The 21524-nt window shown below is 34.6% G+C and overlaps 1 protein-coding gene across 1 annotated transcript; it reads right to left on the reverse strand.

The window, feature by feature from the left end:
* Positions 1-17324: 17324 nt before the first annotated feature.
* LOC124977703 (olfactory receptor 4F4) lies at positions 17325-19957 on the reverse strand. The gene is made up of 2 exons (XM_047541447.1): positions 19948-19957; positions 17325-18253 (listed from the first exon to the last, which is right to left on the reverse strand). Exons 1-2 carry the CDS (start codon positions 19955-19957, stop codon positions 17325-17327), a joined length of 939 nt encoding a protein of 312 aa, XP_047397403.1.
* Positions 19958-21524: the final 1567 nt, after the last annotated feature.

Raw genomic sequence — 21524 nt, forward strand, 5'->3', positions numbered from 1 at the left:
CTCACCCGGTGGGGAGGTCTCGTTGGTCAGTTCCCCTCCTGGTGGTTCCCCACAATCCACAACTACTGCCTGGGCAGGGCAGCCTTCCTAGGCAATGTTCCCAGGGGTCCAGACCTACCTCCTGGGCCTGGGAGCCTCACCCTTCGCAGACGAGTCTCCTTAGGCTGCCTCTCCTTAGAGATGCTGCCCATAGTCCTGGAACCTTCACTCTGCCTCTCAGCTTGTCTCTGTGCAGCTCTTCCACCGAGAAGCTGCCTAGGTCCCGGGACCGTGCTTTGCACCTAATCACCTGGCTATGCAGCCCCTCCTATGAGTAGCCACCTGGAGCCCTGTACAGACGCTCCGAGCCCCAGCGACCCGCCGCCCGCCTCTTCCTCCAGGCAGCCACCCGGTGTTCTGTGTGGTTTCTTCGAGACCAAGCAACTCACTGCGCACCTCCTCCTCCTCCGGGCAGCTTCAGGAGCAGTTGCTCTGAGTTCAAACAGTGCGCCACGCAGCTCCTCCTCTGGGCAGCCGCTGGAGCCCCGGGTGTTGCTCCGAAACCAAGCGCTGTGCTGAGCGGCCTCCTCTACAAAGCTCCCAGTTGTCAGTGTTCTCTGCTCCAGCTGGGGGAGGGGTGTCTCGCCGGGCAACTGTACTTCACAAACTTCTCTGCGTTCCGGTACTACTGCCCTATCTGGGACGTCTCCCCAATGGGAGAGACTCACCTGGTGGCTTTGAGTTGGTCCCAAGTCTCTCAATATCTCCTCTTTTGAATCCTGAGTCCTGGAGCAACATGAAATGTAGCCACCCTCTAGTCCGCCATCTTGAAAATCCCCCCTACTGCCATTTTAAAGTTGCTGTTCTCTTAGTTCAACAGCTGGGTTGCTAAAACACGTTCACTGACAAAGTTGTTTCTGATAGTTTTTTTCTGACTTTTTCAATGTTTCTGTAGATTAGTGGACCTTTGGAGTTACTTTTCCGTCATTTACACTGATTTTATTGCTTGTCCATTTTAAAAAATCTGTTAGATGTCTGGTCATCTTTAATTTAAAGAAATCTATGTTAGTAAAATTGGTTCTTTTTCTGTTATATATGTTGTAAATTTTGCTCTTAATTTGCCTTTTGTATTTTGAATTTGCCTCTGATGGATTTCTAAAAAAATATTTTTGGTAGCAAAACTTGTTATCATTTAATTAGGTAAATTCATTATTAAAAAAATCACATTTTGGTTTAGTGTCACACAATGATTTCCCATATACTCAGTTTTTTTAGGAATTACCCATAATTTCTACTAGTGTTTGTACATTTTTATTTATTTATTTATTTGCTTTATTAATCATTATTTTCATTGTACATATTCATGGAGTACAGTGTGATATTTTGATACCTATATATAATGTGCATGGATAATGTCAGAGTAATTAAGCTTTCCATCTCTTTATCATTATTTTGTGTTTGGAACTTTAAAGTTCTTCCTGGTTGTTCAAAAAATATATGATAGGTTATTGTGAACTACAGTCATCCTGCTGTGTTATAGAGTACTAACCTTATTACCTTGATCTAAATGTATTTTGTAGACATTACCAGTTTCCCTCTATTACTCTCCAACCCATCACTGCCAGCCTCTGATAATCACTGTTCTACATTGATTATTTTAGCATCCATATTTGAAAGAGAACATAATGGTATTTGTCTTTCTGCGTGTGACTTATTTCACTAAATGATCTATTCTCCCATTCCATCCATTTTGTTGCAAATGATAGGATGTCATTCTTTCTTTTTAATGGTTGAACAATATTGCATTATGCATATTTACCACATTTTCTTTATTCATCTGTCAATAGGTATCTAGGTTGATTCCATATCTTAGCTATTATAAAAGTACAGCAATAAACATGGCTGTGCAGGCATTTCTGGATATGCTGATATCATTTCCTTTAGAAAATACACAAACGTGGGATAGCTGGATCATATGAAAGATCTATTCTTAGTTTTTTGAGGAACCTCCATACTGTCTTCTATAATGGGTGTACTATTTTACATTCCCACTAACAGTGTATAGGAATTTCCTTTTCTCCATATTTTTGTCAGGACTTGTTATCTTTTGTCTTTTTGATCATAGCCATTCTAAATGGGGTGAGATAATATATAGTGTTTTAAAAATTTTATTTCCCTGTGACTAATTACATAATTTTTCATAAATTTGTTTGTTCTACTTTTGAAAAGTATCTATTTCCTATTGGGCTACTTGTATTTTTGTTATTGAGATTTTTGAGTTCCTTATATATTCTGGATATGAATCTTTTGTCAAATGAATAGTATGAAAAAATTTTTACCATTCTGTATGTTTTCTATTCATGTTGATTGTTTCCTTTGCTGTGCAGAAATTTTTTCATTTAATATGTTCCCATTTAGCTTTTGTTTCCTATGTCTTCTCCAAAAAAAAAAAAAAATCTTGTCCCTTTCAATATTTCCCCTATTTTCTTCCAAGTTTCCTAGTACCAGGTGTTACATTTAGATGCTTGATACATTTTGATGTATATTTTTTCTGTATAGGGTGAGAAAGATAGGTGTAAAATTTCCATATTTTGCATATGGATATCCAGTTTCCCCACCACCATTCATTTAAGAGGCAATACTTTTCCATTGGGTATTTTTGACAACCTTGTGGGTATCAGTTGGCTGTAAATGCATAGTGTGATTTCTTGGGCACTCTATTCTGTTTCATTGATTTATGGGTCTGTTTTTATGTCAATCCATGCAGTTTTGATTACTATAACTTTACATATTTTGTATATTTTGAAGTTAATGTGTTGACTCCCGATTTATTCTTTTTTTCTCATATTGCAGTGACTATTGAGAGATTTTTTGTCCTTCCATATAATTTTTAGTATTTTTTCTAGTTCTGTTAAAAATGTCATTGGTATTTTGATAAATAGTACATTAAATTTGTAAATTGCATTGGTTACTATAGACCTTTTGACTATATTAATTCTTCCATTCCATGAATGCAGGAAGTCTTTCCACAGTTTTCAATTTCTTTTATCAGTGTTTTGTAATTTGCATTGTGGTGGTTATTAATTTTCTTAATGTATTCTGATGTATTTTATTTTTGTGGCTATTGCAGATGAGCTTGATTTCATGATTTCTTTCTCATTGATAAGATTATTAGTGTATAAAAATGCTATTGATTTATATATACTTACTTTGTATCCTTTGCCTCTACTGAATTTATCAGTTCCAATAACTCTTTGGGGAGTCTTTAGTTTTTTTTTTTTTTTTTGTATATAGAAATCATATCATCTTCTAACAGGATAATTTGGTTTTCTCCTTTATTATTTGTATACTTTTTGTGTCTTTCTCTGGCATAATTGCTCTGGCTAAAACTTCCATCACTATGTTGAATAAGAATGGTGATAATAGACATCCTTGTATTGTTCCAAATCTTAGAGGAAAAACTCTCATCTTCCCTATTCAAGTGGCTGGTTATGGGGTTGTAATACATATATTTTGTTGAGGTATGTTCTTTCACTACTTAATTTGTCTAGAGCTTTTATCATGAAGACATGTTGAAATTTATTGAATAATTTTCTGCATCTCTGGAAGTAATCATGATTCTTCTCTTATTGATATAATGTATTGCATTTATTGATCTGCATATAGTGAAACATTCCTGTGTTTCTGGGGTGAATTTCCTATGATTATGATGAAAGATCTTTATGATATTCTGTTGGAATTGATTTGTCAGTATTTTGCTGAAAAATTTTGCATCTATATTCATTCACCATATTGGTCTACAGTTTTCTTTTTTTTGCTTTATCATTTTGTCTGGTTTTTGTATCAGGGTTGCTCTGGCCTCATAGGATGATTTTGAAAGAATTCCTTCCCTTTCAATTCCTTGGAATAGTTTGGGAAAAATTGATGTTAGTTGTTTAAAAGATTGATAACATCCAGCAGTTGGTCATCAGATTTTCTTTTTAGGATACTTGATTACTGATTCAGTCTCATTGTTACTGGTTTGTTCAGGTTTTCTATGTCTTCATGGTTCAGTTTGGTAGGTTATATGTGTTCAGAATTTTATCTGTTCCTTCTGTGTTTTCAAATTTATTGGCTTAAGCTTATTTCATAATAATCTCTAATGATCCTTTTTATTTCTGTGGTTTCAGTTGTAATGTCTCTGTTTTCATCTCTGATTCTATTTATCTGAGCCTTTTTTTCCTTAGTCTAGCTAAAGATTTGCCAATTTTGTTTATCTTTAAAAAAATTCAAATTTGTTGATATTTTATATATCTTTAGTTTCTATTATCTTCTCTGATCTTTGTTAATTTTTTCTTTCTACCAATTTTGGGCTTGATATTTTCTCATTTTTCTAGTTCCTGAGGTGCAGAAAAAAATCTTTTTATTTCAAGTCTTTCTGAATTTTTCTGATTTAAGTGTTTTCCAATAAGCTTTCCTTTTACAATTGCTTTTACTGTATCCAAAAAGTTTTAATGTGTTGTGTTTCCATTTTCATTTGTTTCAAGAAAACTTTAAAATATTCTCCTTATATCTTTCCTGAGACTGGGTTTTCAAGAATGATTTGTTTAATTTCCACATATATGATTTGAATATTTTCTAAATGTGTCCATTGTTATTTGGTTTAGAAAACACTTTAACTTTGGTGCTGCTTTGTTGATTTTCTGCCTGGATGATTTGTCCATTGCTGAAAGTGGGATGCCCAAAATCCCTTATGGTTAACATATTAGAGTCTATCTCTTCATTTAGGTCTGTTAATCTATGCTTTATATATTTGGATACTCCTTTATGGGTTATATATGTATATATGTATAAATATATGTTACTTCCTGTTGTTGGATAGACTCCTTTATCATTACATAATGACCTTCCTTATCTCTTCTTACTGCTTTTGATTTAAAATCTATTTTATATAAGTATGGCTACTCCTGCATTCTTTTGGGTTTCATTTTCATGGAATATCTTTTCCATCCCTTCCCTTTTAGTTTATGCATCACTGTAGAGGTGAAGTGATATTTTTGGAAACATATATTTGGGTTTTGACTTTTTATCCATTCAGTGACTTTTTTGTTTTTTATTTGGAGAATTTAATTAATTTATAATCAAGGTAATTATCAATAGGTACAGTTTCCTACAGTCATTTTGTAAGTTGTATTCTGTTTTGCCTGCCTCCCTTCCTTCCTTCCTTCCTTCCTTCCTTCCTTCCTTCCTTCCTCTTGTTCCTTTTACTTTGTAGTCTTCCTTTGTGGTTAAGTGATTTATTCTAGTAGTGTGTTTTGATTCTTTGCTTATTGTTTTTGATTTGTTTATTATAGATTTTTGCTTCGTGGTTGTGAGTCTTGCAAACAACATATTGATTTAATACCTTATTTTGGAACGATAGCAACATAACATGATCTTAAAGGTAGGAAGCGAAATGGAGGGAGACAGAGAAGGAGGACACACTGATGCACTCCATTCATTCCTTCATTTTGAATTTTAATATCTCATTTTACATCTTTCTGTATTGCCTATCTCAATATTTTCATGTAGCTATATATTATTTTAATTATTTTGTGTTTTATTTCATATTAAACATGTGAATGGTTTGTACACCATTGTTACATTAAGGTGTTCTGAATTTGTTTGCATACTTTATATTACCAATGATTTTTATGCCTTTCCATGTTTTCTTCTTACCCATTAGTGCTTCTTCCTTTCAGTTTGAAAAACTCCCTTTAGAATTTCTTATAGGACAGTTCTGGAGGAGATACATTCTCGCGTTTTTGCTTCTCTGGGAATGTATTTCTCTCTTCCTTATTTCTAAAGGATAGCTTTACTGGGCACAGTGCTCTCGGTGGACCAATTCCTTCCCCAACCCCCTCAGTACTTGGAAAATTTCATGCCACTCTCCTGGCTTGGAAGATTTCGGCCAAGAAGTCACTTATCAGACCACTTGAGACACACCTACATGTTTTTTCTTTCTTTTTCATTGCACCTTCAAGAATATGCTCTATTTTTCACTTTTGAGAGCTTCATTATAAGCTGTCTTGAGGCAGAGTTAAATTTGACTGATAACCTTAGACCATCTTGTACCAGAAATATGTATCCTCCTCTAGATTTAAAAAGTTTTCTGTTATAATCTTTTTGAATAAACTTTCTACCCCTTTGGCATTCTCAAGTCCCTCTTGAACCCCGATAACCTGAAAACTTGCTCCTTTCATGCTGTCCTAATGTTCCTGAAGTTTCTTCATTCTTCTACATTCTCTTTCTCCTTCTCTGTGTACTTTTGAGCTCAGTTCCTTCTTCTGCTTGATCTATCCTGCTGCTAATGCCTTCAGTCATGTTTTAAATTGTGCTAGTATATTTTTCAGTTTCAAGATTTTGTTTTTTTTTTTGTTCCTTCCATCTCTTTGTGAAGTTTTTCTGTTGTAATATTGAAACATTTTTCTGTGTTCTCTTAAAGTTCACTCAGTTTCCTTAAAACAGTTGCTTTAAATGATCCACACAAGCATTTGCTCATAATAGTTGCTATCTGGTTAGTTTTGGTGTCTTATTTTGACTTTTTGATGAGGCCATGATTCCCTGAAAGTTCTTGCATTCCAGGGCTACCGCCCCATCCGGGACGCCTCCCCAATGGGAGAGACTCCCCCAGCGGCTTTGAGTTGGTCCCAAGTCTCTCACTATCTCCTCTTTTGAATCTTGCGTCCTGGAGCAACATGAAATGCAGCCACCCTCTAGTCTGCCATCTTGAAAACCCCCTGAAAGTTCTTGATGCTTATTAGTGTGCAATTTTGGCTGTGCACTGAAGGATTAGGTCTTTATTCCAGTTTATAATAGGACTCGGTTTGTTTCTATCTTTCCAGAAATTCTAATCAGGTTTCTTATTTCCTTTCATTCTGCAGTCTCTTCCACATTTTAACACTAGATGGTGCCTCAATTCCAAGTTTGCTGTGAATTCATGGTTGGTATGTTGCCACTGTTTTAGTGATTGACTATGATACCATGATATAGTGCATTGCCACAGGCCTGAAAGCAATAGAGTCAATTGATCATGAACTGAAACCTCTAAAACTATAAGCCAAAGCAAATCTTTCCCATTTTAATTTGATTATCTCAGGTATTTTGTTTTAATAAGGAAAATCTGACTAACAGACAACTAAAGAGTAAGCAATAAAAGCAAAATAGACAAGGAGAAGTGCATTAAACTAAAAACTTCTGCATGGTAAACAATCAACAGAGTGAAAATACAACCTAAAAATTGGGAGAGAATACTTTCAAACCATATATCTGATAAGGGGCTTATATTCTAAATTTATAAGGAAATCATGCTACTTAATAGCACATACATGCAAAAACTATAAAATGGGTACAGAACCTAAAAAAATATTTCTCAAAAGATGATACAAATATATAAGCATTATATTAAAAGACACATCACCACTAATAACCAGGGAAATTCAAATAAAAATCACAATGAGATGTTACCTCACACCTGTTAAAATGTTATAAGAAAAGACAAAAGATAAAGATGTTAGTTAAGATGCAGAGAAATGGAAATCTTTGTATGCTGTTGCTGGGACTATATATTGATATAGCTATTATAGAACAAGTATATAGCTCAAAAATTAAAAAGACTTACCATGTGATCCTACACGTTGGTCTATAGTTGAAGGAAATGAAATCAGTATGTCTAAGTGATCTGCATTCCCGTGTTCTGTAGCATTACTCATAATAGCTGAGACATGGAGGAGTCCACTGACAGATGGATTGATAAAGAATACATGACACATATACACAGCAGAGTAATATTCATCCTTAGAAAAGATCTTGCCCTTTGACACATGTGGATGAAACTGGATCCCTTATGCTAAGTGACAATTCAGAGAAAGACTGCATCACCTACTTTTAGATGTGGAATCTAAAATAGTAAAACTCACAGGGGGACCTGAAGTGTTCTCGCTACCTGTGCACATGAAATACTAGTGACTATATAAGATGATGCATATGTTAATTAGTTCAATTGTAGAGGTAATTGTACAGTGTTCACACAAATTGAAACATAAAGCCATACAACTTAAGTATCTACAATTTTTATATCCAATTATTTGTCAATTATACTTCAATAAAGATGACAAAAGCAGCTAGAAAAGGACATGCGGAGTAAACTTAAATCAGCAGAAAGAAAGAAACATGACAGATAAGGGCAGAAATCAATAAAATAGAAAATAGACAAAATATATTAAATTAACATATTAGGGTTCTCCAGAGAGACAAAAACAATAGGGTGTGTGTGTGCTTCTATTTTAAAGAATTGTCTCAAACAAGTGTGGAGGCTGACAAGTGTCAATCCAGCAGGTTGGAGACCCAGGGAAGAACTGATGTTGCCCTGGTGAGTTTGAAAGACAGTCTAGAGGGAGAATTTCATCTTTTTTTCACTTAAGGACTTCAACTGATCGAATGAGGCCTCTCCACACTATAGAAGTTCTTCTATTTTAATCAGTCTACTGATTTAGATGCTAATTTCATCTAACAAGAATACCTTTATAGGAACATCTAGACTGAAGTTTGACAAAATGGTTGGGTATTGTGGCTTAAGTTGACCCATAAAATTAACCACTACAAGAAACTCAACCAAAGGTTGAAAACTTTGAAGTGTTTAGTAATTTTAATAATTCTTTAGTTAGGTTTCTCAATAAAACAGAAAAATAAATGACTGAATTAATGAAAGAGAAAGATATCATTGAAGATACTAATAACATCAAAAACATCATAAAGAAATGTTGAACCAAAATCAGACAAAGACATATCAAGGAAAGAAAACTTCAGACCAATATCCTGATGAACATAGAGGTAAAAATTCTCAATAAAATTCTGGCAAATTGTATACAAAAACATGTTAAAAAGATAGGTCACCACAATCAAGTGGGGTTCATCTCAGGGATGATGCAGGGTTGCTTCAACATATGGAAAACAATAAATGTAATTCATCATATCAATAGACTTAAAAACAAGAATCATATGATCATCTCAATAGATGCAGAAAAAGCATTTGACAAAATACAGCACTCCTTCATGTTCAAAACACTAGAAAAAATAGGGATAGTAGGAACATACCTCAACATCATAAAAGCCATATATGCTAAAACCAAGGCCAACATAATTCTAAATGGAGAAAAATTGAAAGCATTCCCTCTAAAAACTGGAACAAGACAAGGATGCCCTCTTTCACCACTTCTATTCAACATTGTCCTTGAAACTCTAGCCAGATCAATTAGGCAGAAGAATTAAATTAAAGGTGTACAAATAGGTAAAGAAGAACTCAAACTATCACTACTTGTCAATGACATGATTCTATTTTTAGAAGATCCAAAAAATTCCACCAGAAAACTTCTAGAACTAATAAATGAATTCAGCAAAGTAGCAGAGTATAAAGTCAATACCTATAAATCAAATGTATTCCTATACATCAGTAATGAATCCACTGAAAGAGAAATAAAGAACACTACCCCATTCACAACTGCCTCAAAAAAAAAAAAAAAAAAAAAAAAAAAACAACCCTGGGAAGCAATTTTAACAAAAGAGGTGGAAGACCTGCTACACTAAACACTAAAGAAAGAACTTGAAGAAGACCTTAGAAGATGTAAAGACCTCCCATGCTCCTGCATAGACAGAATTAATATTGTCAAAATGACCGTACTACAAAAAATGTTATACAAATTTAATGCAATTTCTATTAAAATTCCAATGACAGTCTTCATAGAACTAGAAAAAGCAATTATGAAATTCATTTGGAAAAATAAGAGACCCAGAATTGCCAAAGCAATCCTTAGCAAGAAGACTGAAGCAGGAGGTATCACAATATCAGACCTCAAACTATACTACAGAGCTATAGTAATAAAAACAGAATGGTATCGGCACCAAAACAGACATATAGACCAATGGTATAGAACAAAAGACACAGAGACAAACCCACATAAATACTGGTATCTCATACTAGACAAAGATGCCAAAAATATACATTGGAGAAAAGATAGCCTATTCAACAAATGGTGCTGGGAAAAATGGAAATCCACATGTAACAAAATGAAATTAAACCTTTATCTCTCACCCTGCATGAAACTCAACTCACAGTGGATCAAAGACTTAGGGACTAGAAAAGAGACCCTGTGACTACTAGAAGAAAAAGTAGGCGCAAGCCTTCACCATGTCAGGCTAGGATCTGACTTCCTTAACAAGACCCCTAAAGCAGAAGAAGTTAAATCAAGAATCAATAAATGGGATGGACTCAAGTTAAAAGCTTCTTTTCAGCAAAGGAAACAATAATGTGAAGAGAGAGCCTACAGAATGGGAGAAAATTTTTACCCACATGCACCTCAGATAAAACATTAATCTCTAGGATATATAAAGAACTCAAAAACTTAACACAAAATAACAAATAACCCAATCAATAAATGGGCCAAGGAACTGAACAGAAATTTCACAGAGGAAGATATACAATTGATCAACAAATACAGGAAAAAATGTTCAACATCTCTAGCAATTAGAAAAATGCAAATCACAACCAAGATTTCATCTTATTCCAACCAGAATGGCAATTATCAAGAATACAAGCAACAATAAATATTGGTGAGGATGTGGGGAAAAAGGTACACTTGTTTATTGCTAGTAGGACTGCAAATTGGTGTAATCATTATGAAAAGCAGTATGGAGTTTCCTCAGAAAACTTGGAATGGAACCACCATTTGACCCAGTTATCCCACTCCTGGGTTTATACTCAAAGGACTTAAAATCAACATACTACAGTGACACAGTCACATTCATGTTTATAGCAGCTCAATTCACAATAGCTAAAGTATGGAACCAACCTAGATGCCCTTCAACAGATGAATGGATAAAGAAAATGTGATACACACACACACACACACACACACACACACACACTCACACACACATACACATGATGGAATATTAATCAGCTTTAAATAAGAGTGAAATTATAGCGTTTGTTGGTAAATGAATGGAGTTAGAGAATACCATGCTAAGTGAAATAAGCCAAACCTAAAAAACCAAAGGTTGAATGTTTTCTCTGATATGTGGATGCTAATTCACAATGGAAGCAGGGGATAGGGAAGAATAGAGTTCCTTTATAATAGTTAGAGGAGAGTGAAGAGAGGGGAGTAGGTGGGTAGGAAGAATAGTAGAATGAAACAGACATTATTATCTCATGTACATATATGTCTGCATGACCTTTGTGATCCTATAATATGTATAGTTAGAAAAATGAGAGATTACACTCCAATCAAAATGTATAAGTGCATTCTACTATCATGTACAACAAATTAGAACAAATAAAAAAAACAATTAAAAATAAAAAAATTAAAAAAGAAATAGTGAAAGGAATTTTTCACCAATACATTAACAGCTTAGATGGGATTAACAAATTTTTCAGAAAGCATGTTTTCCTCTTCAGATTTGGAACAAGGCTAAATATCTTCTCTCCAGAATTCTATTCTTCATTGTACTAGAGATCTTAGGTATTGTAATGAGAGAAGTAAAGTGGCAGAAAAGATAAAAAAATGTAGAATTGTTTTCATTTATAGATGACATCATTGATTATTTCAAAAATAATAAAAAATTCTACAAAGTAACCACCAGATCAAATGTATGAATTTAGTAAACTTATTAGAACATTATATTAATAAAAAAATCATGTATCTGCAGGACTATCTTTTAGGAAATTGTTTAGTGAAAATTACATAACACTGCTGAAAGAAATTAAGGAAGCGCTAAGAAAACAGAGAGACACATATTAGAATACTCAGTGGATCATTATGAGTTTCAATTAGAAAACTGTTTTTCTCTGGTACTAAAGAAAAAAAAAAACCTGTTTCTGATTTCCTTGCTGCCTCAGTAGTACTAAGCTCTGACTTTTTGCTCTGTTAGCTCAGTGAGGTTGTCAGAAGCTTTGTTGTGTTCTTTTTTAGCAGCTTCCCTCTGCCTGCCTTCTCAGCCTTTTGACTACACCAAGAACAGATAAATACTCCACGGGAGAAAATGGTATGCAAAACGTGTGGCTTATCTCAATGAGTTTTTCTTTTCCTAGTTCCTCAATTCCTAGCTAGTTCTGCTATTTTCAAATTTTCCTCCTTATCTTTGAGAATCATATATTTAGATCTTACTCAATTTTTCCTGATTCTGTCAAAAACATTTGTTAAAGTGTGTTTAGGCAGTGTTCCACACTGCTTTGGTTGTTATGTCTTTTCAGTCTGTTGACCTATCTCACTTCCTCACTTCTGCATTTTCACTCCATGAATTTATTTGCTGAATGATCCAGAGTATTTGTCCTGTTAATATTCCATGCTTTGCATTTATTTATTATTTTCCTACATTTTCATTGGTGGGCATAATGATGGGATTTATTGTTACATATTTGTACATGCACACAATATAACAATATAATTTGGCAAAATCATGCCCCAGAACTTTCCATTGCTTCCCTGCCTGCCACCCCTTGGTTGCTTTTCTCTACTGATCTCTCAAAGATCATTCCTTACAGCAGTTCAGTCTCTCAGTGCTGGTGGGGTGTGATGTGATTCAACTATATTTTATTCAGTCATGATCTGGGGAAAGTCACTGTATCCATTTGTAGGAGCTGTCATACCACAGGTCCCCAGAGGTGGTTTTAACAACAGACATTTATTTTATCAGTTATGGAGGCTAGATACGAAGATGTTAACTGGAAGGGTTTCTTCTGAGTATTTTCATCTTGGTTTATAGATTGCTGAGGGTGACTTTGAACTTGTGAACCGCTGACTTGCTGGGATTATGGGTGTGCACCACCATGGCTTGCTGATCCCTGTCAGGGACATGACATAACTGTAGGTGTGGTTTTTACTGGTGCTGGAATCTGGGTTTCCTCTGAGGGGCTGAAGCACATGTCCTTTTTGTCAGGTTGACTTAAGTCATTGCTCTGTAGGTCCACAGGAATCTTGTTCAATCATGGATAATACCTTAGTGGCCTCCAAGATGATTATCTTCATTTCTCAGGACTAATCTCCAGATTTGAAGAAAATGAGTCCATGGTAGGAAATCTTCAAAGGTCAAAGAGCAGAATGAGCAGGTTTTGACAATATCCAAACTTTGTGCCAACGAAATGAATGAAGCTCAGCTTTTGGAATAAACCTTTTGTTCCCTCCTATGGTGAAAATTCTTGGGTTTGATGAGAAGACATATCATTTCCTGGCTTTCAGGTGCCCAACACTCTCCCTATGGTTCTTTCAGTTCCTGTACAGCACAGAAACCCTGAGCTCCAGAGCATAGGAGAGGTTGTCCAAAAACAGATCTGAAGAATCCATGCTTTGTATTGATGTCATTGAATCCATGTAATGTTCTCATATATTTCTCTCTGCTACAGATTTCCTGTAGACTGTCCTTAGAGAGGTTTTATTAGTCAGGTTCATTTATACTTCATGTCATATTTTTTACATATTTCCTCCATGTGATATGAATATTGACCAATGGTTCAGTTATTGTCAGCCTGTTTCTTATGCTTTGTTTCTGACACTGTTAATCATCTTTGTGTCCATTGATTGTTACCTTAGAACCACTAATTCATTATGAGTTGCAAAATACTGATTTTCTAATTCTATATTTCCCATTGCAATTATTATTTGAATTTCCTTACAAATATTTTTCTTCATCAGCAATGTGGTTATCTCCTCTCAAAATTATCATATAGGAAGGGCAGAATATATTACTTGGTTCTTTCTTTTTAGTCATCAAGTTTCAGAATATTTAGTAGACATAGTAATTACCTCTGAAGGATGAAAATATACTATTTTTTATTTTGAGAATCATTGTGATTTTTATGGATACTTTTATGTATTGGTACTTCAATCTGTTGAACTCATCATTATTACTTATGCTCATATGGTTTCATTTCTGGTTAACTATTGACTGTTCCAGATGGTTCCTGTTTTTTTTTTTTTTCTTTTTTCACATTATCCTAATAGTTTTATTTAGCTTCCTTTAATTGTGACCTGAAAAAAATGTTCCAGAACAATCTTGTGTGTTTCTGCTTCAGATCAAGAATGAACTATTTATCAAAGAATCCCTGATTCTTTTTAGTGGGAAATAGTATTTGAAGGCTGTACAAGAGCATTAGAGGAATTCATTGCTACTAGGCTGTCATTGCTTCAAGGTTTTACAGTGGATACAATTAAGAAATACTTAAATTATTAGTACAAGAAAAATAAGTTAATGCTTCATATTCTAAATTCTAATTAAGAAAAACAGATTATTTGACTGCTTTAATTTTTATCTTCTTTAATGCTGAAAATTTTGACTCCTATTGATGTTTACACAATTATTTATTTACTTATCTCAATATTTTTTTAGAGGGGTTACCAGGAATTGAATTCAGGTCACTGAACCACATCTCCAGCCCTATTTTGTATTTTATTTAGGAACAAGGTCTCACTGAATTGCTTACAGCCTCACTTTTGCTGAGTCTGGCGTTGAACTTGTGATCCTTCTGCCTCAAGTCTCCTGAGATGCTTGGATTACAGGTGTGCACCACAGTGCCTAGCTATCTTAATTCATTTCTAAAAGAGTAAAACTAATATTTTTACTAGCAGTAAGTAAGAAGTTTTGGTTCTTCTTATGTTTTCCATTCTCAGGAAGTGTTCCACAGCATTTTGACTATGTGTTAGTGTCTAATGAAATGATTATTTTCTCTGATGTTATACTGATTAAAATACTACTAAATCACTTGTTTTGGTTTAAATGTGATTTTTTTTTGAGATTGAAGTTTCTTTTTTATCTTGATTTAATTTAATTTAAATTATGTAAAATATATATGATTCCAAAGTCAAAACCATAAGATATATTCAGAAAGCCTGGATTTTATCCCTGTGCTTCTCTGTTTCTTTGTCTTACCAGAAGAAAACTTTATTGTTTTCCATTTTCTATTTAAAATGCTTACTTAAATATTTATACATCTATATATACATGTAAATCTAATATATATGTATCTCTGTTTTAACATAAAATCAGCATCATAGAGACACTCTTTAGCACTTTATTATTTTCATTGAAGAAATGTCTTGTGTATTATTCCAGAGAAGGATTTGGAGATATTAGTTGCTTAAAACTGCATTATTTATAATTTATGCAAGGAGTTATTTTTCTTATTGATCTTATTTTAGGTATTTTAGGTATTTTCCATTTCTTGCTATTAAAAACAATGTCTCACAATAGGTGTTGGAAAGGATGTGGGGAAAAAGGTACACTCATACATTGCTGGTGGGGTTGCAAACGAGTGCAGTCACTCTGGAAAGCAGTGTGGAGATTCCTTAGAAAGCTTGGAATGGACCCACCATTTGACCCAGTTATCCCACTCCTTGGCCTATACCCAAAGGACTTAAAATCAGCATACTACCGAGATGCAGTCACATCAAAGTTCATAGCTGTTCAATTCACAATACCCATATTGTGGAACCAACCTAGATGCCCTTCAATTGATGAATGGGTAAAGAAACTGTGGTATATATATATATCCATATATATATATATATATATATATATATATATACAATGGAATATTACTCAGCCATAAAGAATGATAAAATTATGGCATTTGCAGGCAAATGGATGAAATTGGAGAGTATCATGCTAAGTGAGATAAGCCAATCTCAAAAATCCAAAGGAAGAATGATCTTGCTGATAAGCGGATGATGACACATAATGGGGGGTGGGAGGTGGGGAAAGTATGGAGGAAGGTGGGACTCTATAGAGGGAAGAGAGGGATGGGAGGGGTGGAGGGAAGGAAAAAAATAACAGAATGAATCAAAAACTACTACCCTTTGTAAATGTATGGTTACACAAATGGTATGCCTCTACTTCATGTACAGAGAAACAACATGCATCCCATTTAAAAATAAATAAAAAAAAACAATGTCTCAAAGCCTTAAGCCCTATGGTTGGTTGCTTTGTGTTTTTGCTAATATGTTCTTAGAAGTAATATTTCTAGATTAAAAAATAAGTGGAATGATAATTTCTCTACCTACCACTAGGAGGTTGTACCATTTTTCATTCTCACCAACAAGGCATGAGTGCTTCTTTATAGTTTCATCAACAAGTTGTGCTATCACATACTGAGGTCAGTTGGATATTTGATACCTTATAGTCCAGAAGCAGCATTTAAGTATCATTTTACTTTGCATATACCTTAACATAAAGGAGCTTGAACATTTTTTCATGTATTTAAAGATGGTGTTCATCTTCTTATGTATGAACTATAAGTTTATATCACTGTCCATTTTTTTATTATTTTGTTAGGTTTTTGGAAATTCTTTACATATTAGAACTGTTGTTATTCCTTGTGATGTGAATTACAAATACTTTCTCATTATCTTCTTACTTTTTTCAGATGTTCTTATTAAGCATTACAAATTAATTCTGCATAGCCAATATTATCAGTCTTTACCACATTTATAGATTATAAAGAAACAAACTCATGTTTCCTTTTCATATTTTAACAGTTTTTTAAAAAGATTTCTGTCTTGAATCATTTGGAAATTGTCCTGGTACATGATGTGATGAATGGATACAATGTATCTTTCCTCATATTGCTCTACATTTTTTTTCCGCTGTCTCTTTAATAGGTCCTTCCTTCTCTCACTGATTTAAAATGTTGTCATTATCATATCCTGATTTTGTTAGGTGTTTTAAAGATACTTATAAATTTGTTCTATTGCTTTCCTGGAATAGAAATAATCTTAACTCTTTTATCATCCAACTTTCCTTATCTCCTAATTCAAGTCAAACTTTGACAATATATTCCCTTTTCCTTAGGATTCTCACTGGGAAGAGGAGAGAGTTTTCTGGATCACTTGTTAAGTGGTTTTTCTCATCTGATATACATTTATTATTTCATCATCTCTTATAATAGCTATGTGCAACAAGTATTATTATCTCTTTTTTTAGAATGTGGAAACTAAAGCTATCATAGCTAAATAATGTACCTAAAGGCATAGTTAGTAAGAAGGAAGTAGAGTTGAACCTCTGTTCAATTCAAAATTACTCATGAAGGCTCACAGATACTAACGTATTTAAGCCTTCACTGTTGTCAAAATTTGTAATATCTTTTGAATGCATGATATTAATTTTGCATTTGCATCCAAAACACAAAGATGTTGAAAGCTAAATTGATGCAGCATGTGTTTAACAATTATTAAATGATGTGGGAATGGAAGTTACAATTTTCATGAGCTTTACTAAATAACTTACGAAATTTGCTATATATTATGGCATTATATCAAATTGATCTGACAGTTACAGAGGACCTAAGATTTTATCCCTGAATTCACATTCCATTTTTCCAGCCGTCTCATTGCCCTCTTCATGTCTTCGTTCCTCAGCGTGTATATAATTGGGTTCAAGAGAGGAGTGACCACAGAATAAAAAACAGCAAGGAATTTATCTAATGACTTGACAGGGAATGGCCAGGCATAAATAAAGATGCATGGTCCAAAAAACAAAAGAACTACTGTGATGTGAGCAGTCAAAGTGGACAGAGCTTTGGATGACCTATCGGAAGGGCGACGCTGGATGGTCATTAGGATGATGGTGTAGGAGGTGATCAGGAGAACAAAAGAACACACAGTGAGCACTCCACTGTTAGCAATGACCATGACATCCAACCTGTAGGTGTCCGTACAGGCAAGTTTGATTACCCGAGGGAGGTCACAGTAAAAGCTATCCACCTCGTTGGGACCACAGAAGGGTAAGTTCACTGCGAAGGCTAACTGGCTCACCGAGTGGAGGAAACCAATCCCCCACGCAGCAGCCACAATGCCAGCACACATGTGGCGGCACATAATTGTAGTGTAGCGGAGGGGTTTACAGATCGCTGTATATCTGTCAAAGGCCATGGCCATGAGGATCACCAACTCACTTCCACCGAAGAAGTGAACGAGAAATATCTGAGCCAGACAGCCCTTGAAAGAGATGACTTTGCGCGTACTGAAAAAGTCAGCAATCATCTTGGGGGCTGTGGCTGAAGACAGAGACAGGTCGATGAGTGAGAGGTTGGCCAGCAAGAAGTACATGGGGGAGTGAAGGCGTGAGTCGGAAGCCACGGTTACGACAATAAGAAGGTTTCCAAACACAATTGCTATGTAGAAAACAAAAAAGAACAGAAAGAGGAAAATCTGGAGTTCCTGAGAATTGGAGAGTCCGAGGAAAACGAACTCAGTCACCACAGAGTGATTTGCTTCACTTACTGATTCATTCCAGGAGACAGTCCCTGCAGTTCCCTTGGAGAAGAGAATGAAGAGGAAGTCAGAATTGTTATATTCAGTCCAAAGCCTGTGTCATTCTCCTTTCTCATAGAATGAGTGGTTCATTATGTAAAGGTTTTATAATGTAAACACTAAAGTTATAATTTTATCTCACACTACTTCCCTGGTTATACCTCGTAGTTAAATTACCCAAGTCTTCACAGTAGCTCCAACTCATACTGCTTATTTCTAATAAAATACTAGTGACTATGTCACCCTCTCTGCCAGGTTGTCTGTTCTGTTACTTACATTCATCTCCTTTTCCTTTCAACTTCAAAACATTTCAAATTCTCTAGCACACATTTTATATCACTTGATATTAAAGTACTTGAAAGAAAAAGACATATGCCAAAATGAAACAAATGATGAAAAATAGAACAAAAAAAGTAAAAATATAATTTTTTTATAAGTGAGAGAGGATAAAAGAATGGGGAATCCAAAGGTGGAGCATGAAAGAAGAAAATGTGATAAAGTTTACATGAGAGAAAGTGTGAAGTTTAAAATTCACAGATAAAATTTGAAAGGGATTCTGGAAAACATTGAAGGGCTATTGAAGAATAATGAATAATTGTTTAGTAAAGTAACACTCCTCAACATGAACTGGAAGAGGGGGAGACTGGAAGTAAAACTGATGTTTGAAGCCCAACAATAGGTAATAAGTGCAGGTTGTGGTTGTGTGGACAGAAAAAGGGTGAGGGAAGATTTGTGAGGACCCACCAAGCAACACCTTAGGGTGGATAAGATGTGAGCTTGGGTGCTAGGAGGCCTCGCATCAAGTCCAGGCTGCACCTACCAAGTCTCTGGATGACCTTGAACAAGTCACCTAGATGCTAGACAAGAGTCATCTGGACAAGATGAGTGCTACTAGCACGACTTCATAGGAGAGCTAAGAGGATTAGATGAGGCCGTGAATATAAATTTTCCAGCACATAGTAACTGGTCAATATATAGAAGTCATTGTCAAAGGAAAATAATAAAAAGTTTGTCAACAATATGCAGGAGATGATAAAATATTATTCAGATATTTTTATTTTGAGTAACTGGGAACATTGTGATGGGTTTAATTCTGATGATACTTACAATAACTCTAATGTAGCAACATTTAACATAAGGATCGTATTTAGGAGTAGAAATAAATTTGGTAAATGAGGTAAAGGATAATGACAGTTGTTTATACATGTAGAGAAGCTGTTGGGGCACCTTCGTAAGCTGCTCTCTGCTAGGTGAGAGGCCAAACAGTGACTCTTGGACATGAGTTGAGAGAGTCATTTCAATTGTGTATCTAGGAGAGAAAATGAATACTGTTTCAAGAAGTATTTCAGTGAAGTGAAGTAGCAAGTGTAATGTATCCTGGGATGTGAAAAATAGCCATGAGAATACCTGTCAATTAGGTGGAAGTAGTTGTGGCTCAGTGGTAGAGCACTTGCCTAGCATGTGTGACGTACTGGGTTTGATTCTCAGCACCACATACAAACAAGCGAATAAACATAAAGGTCTATCAATATCTAAAAAAATATATATATATATAATTTTTAAAAACTGTAAAAGAGAGAAATGGATGGACAATACTCTATGGGAGACATGAAGATAAACAGAGTTACACTTGCCAAATTTCTCAAAGGAAAACTATTATTCATTATGGATCTTTATTTAATCATAGTTTTCCATTGCCCTTGGAGACGATACTTTTCATTATCCTGAATTCCATTCCTTAATCCTACGCACTCAAACACCACATAACTGTTTATAAAGTCTAATAAAGATTTAATAATTCTAATTTTCCCCATGCATAGAGTATCTAATGATGAAATAAGTCATGAATATTCATTTTAGTTCCTTTCTGCTAACACAACAATAGTTAAAATTGTACTAATTATTGACAATACAAATGGTAAAATTCTGATTATGGGGTCATTTCTGATGTGACTGGTTAGGATGTTTCTTTAGAATCAAAATAAGCAATTTAGAATTGACTTTAGTATTTACTGATGTGAAACTCAATTGTCAGATAAAGAAGTGAATACCTGAAATTATATCTCCACAGGAGATATGCTAAGGATGGTTGGCCTAAGGGTTCTTCTCTGTGGCAAAAATATTTTATAACATAGTAGCAAGTAAGAATTCAGGAATACTATTCAACACAAAAGGAATTTCTTACTCATTTATTTAAAACATCACTTCCCCTAAACTTATGCAGCTCAGAGTAGAGCAATAACAGGGGATCCTCAGTTGTAGGAGACGCTTCACCATAATCCTTTCAAAGCTGATTTATGACTCTTCAGAAGCAATTCATAAAGTTTTAGAAGCAGTGAACTGATTGTAACAGTAAGTCAATTGAAGGAGTTTTTGGAATCTTAATTTTTAAGATAACACTGGTTGTGTTGATCACTAAGAGATAGCCACATTTGAAAGAAAATTCTTCCCCCTATTAGAATTTCATTTTTCTAAAATGTCTTTTAGCCCTCTTTACTGATAAAAACCATATGTCTTTAAAAGGTGTCATTGAGATGAAAGTCAGGAACTGGGTTTCTAATACAAACTCACTGCATGATCTTGGACATGATATTCAAAATCTTTGATCCTTAGTTTTTCTGTTTTTAAAATGAATTCAGTCAATCAAAGCTGTCAAAATCTTACCAGTTTTAGTAGTATGATTTGCATCTTTATTTGAAAGAAATGTCCCAAACCAACTTTCATTGGGATTATAAGGAGGTAGGCAAAAAACAAAACCAAAAACAAAAACCAAAAAAACAAAAACAAAACAACAACAACAAAACAACAAAACAAAACAAAACACCATATGTGTGGAAAATGAGGATAGGAACACCAAGTAAGGAGGATAGAACAGATTAATCCAGAAAAGTTAGGAGAAGGACTCAGCAATTGCTGCCAGTAGAACACCAATATGACAAGAGTTATCTTCCCCAACATTTTTCTTATTAATTCTTCGAAGTGTTTAAGCCAACCCTAGACAATCTTTTCATTTTCATGAATATAAAGACCTGATTAAATTCTGTAGAATGAATTTCTCTAATAGAAGTCTATCATTGTCAATAAATTATTGCAATTTGAGTAGTTCTACTAATACATTTCAGTTTCCTCAATCCACCTACCTCTTTCATAACTGGAAGAGAATACAGCAATTTTCAGAAAAAAAGGAGTGCAAGTTTCATTTTATTTGCACTCTCTTGAAGCATTAAAATT

The sequence above is a fragment of the Sciurus carolinensis genome, chromosome 2 (assembly GCF_902686445.1).
Source record: "Sciurus carolinensis chromosome 2, mSciCar1.2, whole genome shotgun sequence".
NCBI classification, from domain to species: domain Eukaryota; kingdom Metazoa; phylum Chordata; class Mammalia; order Rodentia; family Sciuridae; genus Sciurus; species Sciurus carolinensis.